Source organism: Phoenix dactylifera, chromosome 16, assembly GCF_009389715.1.
Source record: "Phoenix dactylifera cultivar Barhee BC4 chromosome 16, palm_55x_up_171113_PBpolish2nd_filt_p, whole genome shotgun sequence".
Taxonomy (NCBI): domain Eukaryota; kingdom Viridiplantae; phylum Streptophyta; class Magnoliopsida; order Arecales; family Arecaceae; genus Phoenix; species Phoenix dactylifera.
This window is the reverse complement of record NC_052407.1, coordinates 10,390,016-10,401,811: the sequence shown is the minus strand read 5'-3', so window position 1 is coordinate 10,401,811 and position 11,796 is coordinate 10,390,016. Positions and strand designations below refer to the sequence as shown.

Here is an 11,796-nt window from a genome sequence, read left to right as displayed (position 1 = left end):
AAGAAGAAGGAGAAGGAGGAGGAGGAGGAGGAGGAGGGCTTTCCAATTTAGGGAGTTGGCGGACAACGCTAAAGGAGAGGGAGTATATTTGCCACGTGTCGAGTAAAGAAATGAATTTGAAGTTTTGTTGTGATTCAAATCAGAGCAGATCAAAGTGGGAGCACCTTACGATACGAATAATGGAGAAGGCGAAAGGGGTGTAAGTTTTGCTGCTGGTTTGCCGTTAGGATGCCTATTCTTTTATTCTTCTTTATTTTTATTTTTATCAGTAAACAAGGGCACGCAAATGCGAAGAAAAATAATAATAATAATAAGTGTTGTCGACTAATTTGATATCCAAAACTTTCATGGTGTATTAATCCAATCAAATTGATATGATCGGGTATTAATAATTTGGATGAAGCAAATTAGGCAACGTATTTGACATTCTAGAGAATTATTATCTGATACGAGCGAGAGTTAGAAAAATCATTTGGCAAATGCTAAAGAAGAAAGGAAACATAGGAAAAAGAGAAGTCTGAAAAAAACAAAGAAATGTAGAGACAACAAAACATAAAACCTAGAGAGAACATAATAAGATACCAATATTTATTATTTTAGAACAATGAATATATAGCAGATATAGTTTAGTGGTAAAAATGTGACTCGTCCTATCAAAAACTTAAATAGTTGAAATCCAATTTTAGCTGGGCCTGCTTCTAGTGTGCAAATGTATACAGAACATGCTATACAACATACACACAGTGCGTGCACATCATATAAATATATTTTTAATAAATATTTCAACGGCACATTAATATAAAAGATTAATGTTATATGAAGATACTAAAAATTATATTTATATATATATATATATATATATATATATATATATATATATATAAAATTTATCTTGGTTTTCTTTGATTTTGGATGTGTCTTAAACACCAAAGTACCATATTGAATTCATGTAGTCACGGCTGAATACTGAGACTATGGACAAAGTTCTCTACTGTAACTGGGATTGGAGCAAACATCCTAAGAGATTGGGATTTATGGAAATTAGAGTTTGGATGGGACTTGGGAGAGGGAAACTGGGTGGTATAGAGTGAATATAGAGCAGAGCATGGAATTCCGAGATCATGCATGAATCACCATCGTGGACCCAAACTCTTTCTTTTTTTTTCTCTCTCCCTAGATGAAATCTCAAATCATAAAACCAAATCCTGGATCTCAAAATAAATAACAAACTTGGCATCTCCATCATAGATATTTAAAGAATTGTGTATTATCTGAAGTAGGAAATCATAAATAGGTATATTATCCAAAATGGGAATCATAAATAGCTAAGCTTGGCACCAAAATTCTTTCTAGCTTTGAATGGTCACCATGATTCTTATTAGATCCGAATAGTCAAAATACAAATATTTAATCCTCTCTAGAACCTGCAATAGTAGAGCCTCATGGACTACGCCATCCCTTTTTCATAGTTTTGGTGGTCAGGATTTTTGATTTGATTCAGCTTTTTGATAAAAATTATAGCACGGTTGCTCCAACCAAGGATTATTAGATATTCACATATGACACCAAAATCGCCATGTGTGGCCATATTAAAAACATTGTATGTGGAAAAACCCTACAGCTATGAAGTTTAGAACCACCCATGAGCCATGGGCAAAGGCTAGTGATTTGTGAGCTAAGAATACAGTCAAGCTTGACTCTATCAGTGTCTGGCCACTTCAACCAGAACAGAGCTCCATGCCTCCAACTTCTACGCCAGCAACAGCGTTGACGTTGCGAGACGTTTGAGGATGCTCACCAAAGTGATGAGTTTAATCGTGAGAGTTGTCTCCATTCCCAAATCATATGGTCTGAAAAACAAATAGTCTAGGTTTTTTTTTTTCTTTTTTTCTTTTCTATGAGATTCGAACGAGTCTATTTCTGATACATATAAATATAGACCTAGCTTAATCTGTAATTCAATAGAATTTTCAGCCTGATCATGTAACCAAGCCTCTGAAATGCCGATCTTAATCTAAAAAACTGATACCATGAGAATTTTGTTTAGCTTCATATGTTAAAAAGTCGAGCTTATTTGTAACTACCATACATTTATCAGGCCAGTACCATTGCTTTTGCCCTTAACAACGCAATCTGAAGCAAGTTCAAACATCCATACCAAGAAACCCAAAATAAATAATATCACAACATAGGCACATTGTTGATTTTGCTGTGTTGCCGATGTCCAAATCTGTGCAAACAAAAAAATAAATGCACATTGAAAACGTAATCTAAAGCTCATGCACAACCTTTATTCTATCTTCGGAATAACACAAACCAGGCGAACTGCATGGTTAAAATTATAAATCTGCACTTATGGCTACTTCTACTATTTCTTCCAACCTCTTGTTCCTCCAAATTGCATCCATAATTCAGATATTAGGAAAATTATTTTTTTATGCAAATAATGCATACATACTGATCAAAGGTTCTGAAGGAAGTTCCTCCAGGATCACAAACTGTTGGAGAAAACCCTCACCGTCTCAATAGCACAACATAAATTTTACATGGCAATCTTAAAAAATTTTGACAACATACTTGACTACTGAATCCCAGAAAAGCAATGACACTTTCATGTACCCCACAAATATCAGATCTAGTAAAGGTCAGGTCATCAAATGGTATCGTCATGTTTTAATTTCATTATGTCAAATCTGCCAAGGGGGTAAAATGAAAAAAATTAACAATTACAGAATATATCAAATAACGTCCATAAATGGTACAGATACCTGAAAATCACATATCCAATCATAATCTCGCTTTCTCAAGGAGAAGAACCTTGTTTAATAAAGAATACCAGAAATTTCCAATTCCGCATCGCTACCTTTCTAGCAAAAACCTCTAAAAAATCAGCAGTTATTCCAAATCTTAATGGCCGTTTCTGCAAACACATAAGAGAGATGATTACAATAGCTGTGATCTTTGATAACCACAGCTAAATGAGATGTGCTTTCTTCAAAAATCGGATAGTTCTGCAATAATATGGCCATATTGATTCAATATAATCGAGATATTTCTCAACCGCCCACTCTTCAAGTTGTTTGACTTTGCCTCTGAAAAGAGCTCTGTAATCTAAGTTTTTGATGTTTATTAAAGGCTTCCAGAAAAGGGCCCAGAGAACTGCTTTGAGCTTTCCCTCATTTATGTAATTATGGACCAACAAAGAGTACGTTGGTAGGTTCTTTACCAATCTAACAGCTTGCATGAAGAGGAAAAGATACAGTGAGCAGAGCCCTTCAATGATTTTTATATAGAGGGCGACGATCAGAGGCCCAAGAACCCATAAAGGTGTCAACTCCTTGGTGACTTCAACTCCATACACCAGTTTGACAGTTAGGTACCATGGTATGCTGCAAGAAAGAGCACATAAGTTAGCTTTTTTTATAGCTAAAATCTAATTTCGCTCATTGCGGGCAAAATTATTAGCAGCAGATAAATAAATTGCAGTAAGATAGTCCTACTACGATAAGGAGCACAGAAATTCTTGTTTTAATTCTTTGATTCATTGATGACATAAGGATAAACCACATTATATTTGAAGAATGCAGTGGAATAATTTGCCTCATTAAACAGCAGATATAAACTATCCAATTCAAAAACCCTCCAACCTAAAATAAAAATGATAAAAAAAATCACACGTGTTTTGACAAATTCCATGACATGTACTTACCATATAACTAAAAAAACATAATTAATTAAACAAAACCTCCTCAGACAATATGCAAACTCGCAGGAACATTCAAGTAGAAGGCAAAAGTAACTGAATAATATAAATATCCCATGGCATTAATTGGATGTCAACGATTATTAAAGTTATAAACTATAGATAAGTGTTAGAATACTTCAATTTTTCTCATGGTTGACCGTGACTTAGAGGCTGATTGTTTAACAAAAAAAAATGAAGATGAATCAGTTTTACAAAAATAGCTGTTTGGTTGTTTTCCACAAAATCCTTTTTCCTAAAACTGGCAAGTTATAAAACCTCAAAATTGAAGTTTACACAAAAAAAAGGTCCCACCTTGTTTTTCATAAAACAAGTTTCACAGAAATTATGTTTTATAATTATATGATTTAGAAAAACTTGTCAATAACCAGACAGCCCCTTAGGTCAATGGAAAAGCATTATCATAATGACAGGCTCCTGATTTTGCCTCTGATGTGAGGACTTAAATTCACCAACTAATTAAAGTGGAAAAATCAAATAAATAGCAAATAGAAGAACTACATCAATAAAGCAAATAAACTAATTTCATTCAATCTAAAGTCATACATCTTTGATACCTTTGGTACGGAGGATTATTATGAAGACCAAGATAAACTCGAGAGTTCAGACTTCAGACCTTCATTCTAGAGAGGATCCTAATATTAGGATGACAAGGCTATAAGAGACCCATTCCCTTCCAATAGCTGCAGTCATGTAGAGGTTCAGAAAGAGTCCAATTGAAATCTTCTTGCCTTCTTATGATGCAGAAAAGTAGTTTTTTCCCTTGGGTAGTTTCTTACATTGGTAACTTCCTCCTTGGTGGTTGCTCTTCCAAATACCTTCCTTTTGATTAAGGTCGGAGGAACCGATACCGGGCACCATACCGATTCTCCGGCGGGGCGACTTGGTATGGGCCGTACCGAGAGAGGGACAGTGGGAGAGAGGAAAAGAGAGAGAGAGATTGAGCGGGGGAGAGAGGGCTGGAAGAGGGTGGCGGACGCCGGCGGAGGTCGGCGGACGCCGCGGCCACTACCCCTGTCTCTTGCCGACTTTACTTAAAAATCGCGAATTTTTTTAAGGTCGCATGAGTGGCCGCGGCCTAGCTTCCCACGGCCTCCGTCGAATCCGTCGGCACTTCGTCGGCGTCCCGCCTTCTCTCTCTCTCCCTCCCCCACTAGCTCTCTCTCTTTCTTCTTCTCTGGCTCCGGCAGCAGGTTTTGTTTCCGTTGCTGGAACCGTACCGATGAGCCATCGATATTATTCGAGACGGCCGGAGCCGCCCGGTTCAGGACGGTTCTGCCGCCCCTGCTTTTCATAGTCAATTCCATGAATAACTGCCAACATATAGCCTCTTGCATGGCTTCTTGTACGAATAACAAGTAACCAAGCCCAATTTGTCCAAGTATCATTTTGCAGTAACTCAATCTTGTTGATTTGTACTGGTTACAGTTGGTCAATAACCACTTCTTTTATATCAAGACTAAGTCAAAAATATAACTGCATATATAACGATTAAGCCATACTCAAAATTTATTTTTAAAAGGTTGCAGGACACTCCAGCTACCCCAGTATATCACACCATCTGTACGGCTATATAACACAAAAACCTTATAATTAGCTGGGAAGAAGATGCAAAGGGAGAAAAAAGAGATCAGGGAGGTTAATAACGCAATCCAATTGTAGGGCATTGGAAAATGGAAACAACTTTTAGATACATTGAAATTATCCCAATATTCTTGTTGTGAAATCAATGGCCTCTCCAATTCTTCCTACTCCGTATCACTACCTCCTCTCCTTAGCCAAACAAAAAGGTTCACGATATATTTTCTTCCACACATGGAAGGGATATGGAATCCATATAGCCCCAATCAAGGACTGAAATACACAAATATTGAAATTCATCACATGTGCATATAGCTATCAGAGAAAATCACCCAGTATAATATGAAAATCATATATTATTGCAAGCATGGAGAATGTGATCTTACAAACAATGACATCAATTGCAGTCAACACGATATCCCTATCAAGTTAGTGTGAATATACAAGCACAATCAAGTGGAAAAATTGAAAAGCAAATAACAATTATGAGCAAAAGCACTTATCTCAGAACTTACAATATCAATAGTGGGATGGATATTGCTGCATCAAGTCCCAAAAAGTACACAAGTGCAGCCTTCAGCATTATCCCTGCCTTCATTCTCACAGTCACTTGTTGACCTTCAGAAGTTACACCCTCAGCATGTTCTTCCCAGATATTTTCATCCATTCCCTGACTAGATGTCTGTGTGCGCAACATGATCAACCACTTTCTGAAAAGTTTTTGTATTGCAAGAGATCCAGCTCTAGTGTCTTCTCTGCCTTCAGGTGCATAAGATAATGGATGCTTCTGTACATTATGAGAATCAGACAAAATTTCTTCACTATCTTCTTGTGTGGAGAGCTGAACTGGTGCCTTGGGAAATGTTGAGCAACTGTCTCTGGCTTCTGGTTCATCATTCTGGGCATTGCCTTTAAAATATGAGACTTTGAAAGCTCTCCCCTTTTGTAAAATAACGGGCCGGCCTCTGGTACAGCAAGCATAATAACGCAAGAGAGTTGACAGCTTGTGAGATTGTGAACATGATAAGACTTCACATGTACTTGATGTACATGACATTCTATCAGTAAAATATAACTATAATACAAACAATGAGATTTCTCCAGGACAACAGAAGAGAACTCTTTTTCATAAGCATAGGAACATCAGAGAACAGTATTTCCAATAAAAGATAAACTAATCAAGTGAAAACACTGCACAGATTTTTTTGTTCATTCTATGCATCTTTCAGAAGATAATGAAGGGTCAAGTGGAAACACACACAGTCTCTTCATAAATTAAAAATCAAAGCCAGATATTTTTGAGACATACTTTTTATTGCAGTGGGTGCCACTCACCATTGAAACATTAGGATATTCTGAGACAATCTATATTAGAAACGATAAAGCTATACAAGGACATAACTGCAAAAGCAATATGCACCACTGATTTGAATAGAAAAATATTAACCTCATAATGACAAATTAACCAAACAATAGTGTGAGACTCTCCACAGTAACAAGTTTGGCAAAACAAGCTTCGCTATAACACTTACAAACTTACATGTTATAGAGATACCCAAAAGATATTTACCCATAATGTCAAATGGACTCAGATCTCTGCTTACAGCCCTCCAGAATACCATATTGAATTAAACAGCAAAGCTGATATTTGCATGAACATGTTATTGAACTTATCGAACTTTTTACATTATAACTTAATCTACCAAGCAAACACCATGAAGATGGGTTAAGGAGTTAACAATTTACGTTTTAAAATTAAAAAATTCCTAATCTTATTAAACTATATATTAAACAACAACAACCACCAATAACTGTAGATAATCTTTGAATCAAAATTTTCAAATTTAGATAAAAGATAAAAATGAAAAAGAAATTTGGCTAAGCTGTCATTTGCCTCAGTTGCACTAGAATTCATCTCCAAGTTTTTTAAGCTGAGACTCAATCATCTCAATCTCTGGTTTTCCATTTCATATATTTGGATGCATCCATATGGATAAGGAACCTACAAGAAACGGAGATCTCGTTCAATGCTTTGAGCTGATTAGATAGGAAACCAAAGAGGCTCTGGTCTGCTGGTCAGCATCACTTTGTTTACCACAGTGCTGATGCTTTGGTCATACAATGGAATATCCAATTCGTATTTTACATATTGCAAATTTAATCATGGTTGCAACTTCAAAACTAAAATGTTAGAGAAGCACCTTATTTTTTTTCATTCTCAAAAAGAAATATTGGATGCCACAAATACAAAACTTGTAGGAGAATAGGCATCAAAAAATACATGACTTGGAGGAACTTCTCTAGTGATGATAGCACATTAATTTGCATTATAAGTTTAACGCAAAAAAGGAAATTAAATAAATAACGGTTTCTCAATTCCTGTCATCCTCATGATCTATATATCCTTTTTGTTAAAACAACTCCAGATCCTATAATATGTTATTTATGACAAACCAATGATACAACAGCTATACAATAAAAAATGTATTTCGACATGAATAACATCTCACTCATAAATCTTTTACCTCTTACCTGAAATGAAACCGATGCTTCAACGGTATAAACTCATCTTTCCTTCCAATGAACTGAAATGCAGCACAAGTGCTCCACCTCACTCCATGGATCAATTCTTTAGGCCTCAAGGAATATGTTAAATAAGAACCCTGAAGCACAATACAGGCATGCATAATCATAGAATATCAGATATCTTGTTTGATATTACACATGGAAACAGTAATACTTAGTAATTAAACATGCAGACAAATATCAACCTACTGATTTTACATCTCCTATATATCCTTTTTAAGCCTAACTTCATGAAACTTCTATCGTGTTAAAGTGAGGAATTTGTGGTACTAATATCTAAATGGAGAAAAGAATGAGACAAACTTGACATTTATTTGATACAAAATAAGAAGGTGAAAAAAAAAGGCAGCGTCAAGTTCTGCTTGAAGGGGAACCGACCTCCCAAGATCTGCTTTCCAGGGGATGAGCCCTCCTAGTTCTGTAGGGCATGTTTGGATTGAGAACAAAATGGGGGATATATTACCGACAAAGTTGGGGTATATCCTGCAAAACGACAAAAGAGGGTGGAGAATAGGGCCTCATACCATATGGGTGTATGTAGGCCCACAAGTCATCTCTATTCCACCACTTTGGTGGAATAGATATATGATGGAAGAGAACATACTTATCCCCTCCTAATTACTATTTTGCCCCTATCCAATCTTTAAACAGTCAAAAAAAGTGGAAGGGCAATTTTGTCTAATGATAAAGTGCAAGCTATCGCAAAATCCAATGTGAATTAAAGGCCCCTTATTCCCTACACTTATCCCTGCAGCGAAATGCCAAAAAGCTCCTATTTTGCAAAATAGGTCTAGCCCTCCAACAATACAAGGGAGATGGCTTCCGAAATCTTTTCCACAACTAAACACTACCCAAGGCCCCAATTTGGAAATACGATAAGGGCCTTCATCCCCCACTTATCCTGCTTTTATCCTCATATAATTGACAAACACAATATTTTGGCCTCCCAGAATCACTTATACCTAACAATTTGGTCAAAACAGGTATAAATGGGGACTGGTGGTTCCTTAAGCCCCTTGGACTAGGTTTGTCCCCAGTTTTTTATCCCACAACCAATGATAAAATCCCTTTACCTAACAAAAAGTAGCCATAAAGTCAAGGGCAATATTTGTTTTCACTGAAACAAATTCATTATTGACATTGTACAAACTAAGCATGAGTTGGAAATAAAATTTGCTTATCCAAAAAAAAAAAAAACAAAGTTATCCCACCTTATTCTAGAACTAGATAACCTATCGAGGATAACTATGACTTGTCCTCATTTTGCCTATACTGTTTTCAAACTAGGCCTAGAAGAACAAAACTTTCACTGAATTCTCTACCATGGTTTACAAAAGAATTACATGACTAATGGTGTGATGCCACATCATCACCACTTCTTTCTTGATAAGGCCCGTTACTAATCAACACTTAAACCAACTACTAAACAGCTAAATCCAAAAATAACTAGATGTCCATCATCAAATATCTCCTAGATTTAACAATTTAGATCTAATATTTTTAAATAAAATAAGCACATAACACTGCCCACTTAAGATGACCTTGTCCTTAAGGTCTACATGCATAAAATATGCAATTCCTCTACAATCCCAAATATTAGTTGCTTTAGCTACAAGAAATTAGTCGTGCCTTCTTGGCCTTTCATACGAGTTACGATTTTTGAAAATGCAAATTTCATCGAACACCATGGAAATAGTGAAAATAAAATATGCCTCCTATTCCCCGAAATTTCGAATGCAAAAAGAAATATGACTAATGCATCTCATATGTTACATTCTTTTCTCTTGCAACAGTGTGTGTGTGTGTGTGAGAGAGAGAGAGAGAGAGAGATAAAGAGTGACTTTGTTCATAGTGAGGCCTTCAACTGGTCCACTTCAAAGGGAATCCAACCTGAATAAAAGCCATAATAAATTCATTCTCTCCATCATCCATCATCAGATACAACTATAATACAAAATTCCAAATTTAGACACTTGCATCAACTAATCTGCATCCCAACCCATATTCTTATAACCACCTCTCTCATCTTCGATCATTTTTTCTCCTACCACATCATGCACGCACTTTGCTTGTTTCTTCTAATGGACCAGTACTTTCCTATTTCCACCGTTATTGTCAAACAAAACTTGAACTAGTACAACTCTTAATTACTAACCACTTCTTCTATAACTTGCAAGCTCTTGCCGCATGATGACGCATATTGATCAAATAGCAAATGATGCAGACAAAGAAAGGATGCAATGGACAAAAAAAAAGGCTTCGATTGTTAAATCAAGCAAGAAGGCTAAAATAGCATTCATCTAGATGAAAAAGGCATTGGTCCAAATCGTCCGATCATTGCACTTGAGAAACAAGTTGAAACCTCAAAATCGCTCAATAAATTCAGTTTTTCCTTTTTCTCTTCTCCCAATTATACCACGGTGTCTTAGCGAGTGTTATTTGGATTAGAAGATGAATTTACTCTTCAAAGCATCATTTCTGCTGCCTTATCATGATCAATGATGTCTGGTTAAAGTCCACTCTTATATTTGTTATTTTCAGATTGCTGCATGTTTCTTGTCTTGTGGTGTCACATGTTTGTAGTCTCCTCCTGTTGTAGTTTGTGTCTTTGAAGCCTGTAGTGGAGAACGTGGGTAGGTAGTTAGATGATGCTGGAGTCCTATTGTTGCATTCTGTAGAAAAGATCAGAATGGAAAGGACAATTAAGCGTTATCCTCATTCTTGAATTTAGGAGGTTGGCTCCCTTGAAGCACCCAAGACCTTCTTCCTCTTCTTCTCTAAACTCCACGGCCAAGTCATAAATGACCACTCAAACAAGTGAATAATATTTCCCCCCGAGGGTCAGAAAAAGAACTCAAAGGCCCTGAAGGGAAAAAAATAGTTAAAAAGCAAAAATGACTCCATGCTTTTCATCAAATAACCCCAATAAAAATAATTTAAAATCTATTTTCTAAAACAAATAAGAAAAAACAAATTTTTACAACAAAAATAGCCGCAACCAATCATGATTCAGTGGAACAGGACAAAGTATGCAAACAACAAGAGGCTGGATTTCTGATACCACATACCTGCGTCTGGTGTGCTAACAACGCCATGTTCCTAATTTCGAGCCCTCATTTTTCAACCCTAGATGCCCTGGAATTCCAGTAAACAGTTTCATACTTACAGATATGCCGCCCATTTCATTAATATCTTTAAAAAATCGACACAAATATAAATTCGGAACCAGCAATCAGCAGCAGCATGAAAAAGAAACTTTGGGGATAAAAAAGTAATGGAAAAAGGAAAGGAGTTACCTTGAAAGCTTGGGTCCCGCCGCCCTCTGCTGCCGCCAATTCCCCTCCTTCCCTCCGCCGCCGGACGCCGTGCGGATCCCGTCCTCCTTTCTCTCTCTTCGTCTTTCTTATCTGAAATTGCGCTGGAATTGTCCTCGCGTCTCTCTTCTCCCTCGTTCTTATCTGAAATCTCCGAAATCGCTGCCCTCGGTTAAATAGAGGCCGCTAATCGAATGGGGAATGGTGGCGGATTAATTTGGGCCTGGGATTTGTCTTTCAGGCTTGCGGGCTTGGAAATTTCAGTATTTGGATTCCCGACCCGCCCGGCCCGTTTAGACCACCATTCTTACAAATGGTTGCTCAACCGTCTAGGTCAAGCCAAGTCCGACCTGGGTATATATTTAGAGAGATTAATAAGACTGCAGATTAGATGGCTGCCTATGTGACCAATTATTCCAAAAATATCGTATAAACTGGGGAGAGAGAGTTGCTCCAGACACTTCGTGATTTTTTATTTTTGAAATTTATTAGATATATTCGTATACGTACTGTAAATATCTATTTTAGCAAAAAAGAAAAAAAAATTTATCT

At 36.7% G+C, this 11,796-nt stretch overlaps 1 protein-coding gene across 1 annotated transcript; it reads right to left on the bottom strand.

Moving 5' to 3' along the window:
• Window positions 1-2,636: 2,636 nt before the first annotated feature.
• LOC103702154 lies at window positions 2,637-11,395 on the bottom strand. The gene is made up of 5 exons (XM_008784468.4): window positions 11,227-11,395; window positions 10,999-11,065; window positions 7,877-8,007; window positions 5,860-6,309; window positions 2,637-3,389 (listed from the first exon to the last, which is right to left on the bottom strand). The coding sequence occupies exons 2-5, from the start codon at window positions 11,023-11,025 to the stop codon at window positions 2,975-2,977; spliced, it is 1,023 nt and encodes a 340-aa protein (XP_008782690.2). The 5' UTR covers window positions 11,026-11,065; window positions 11,227-11,395; the 3' UTR covers window positions 2,637-2,974.
• Window positions 11,396-11,796: the final 401 nt, after the last annotated feature.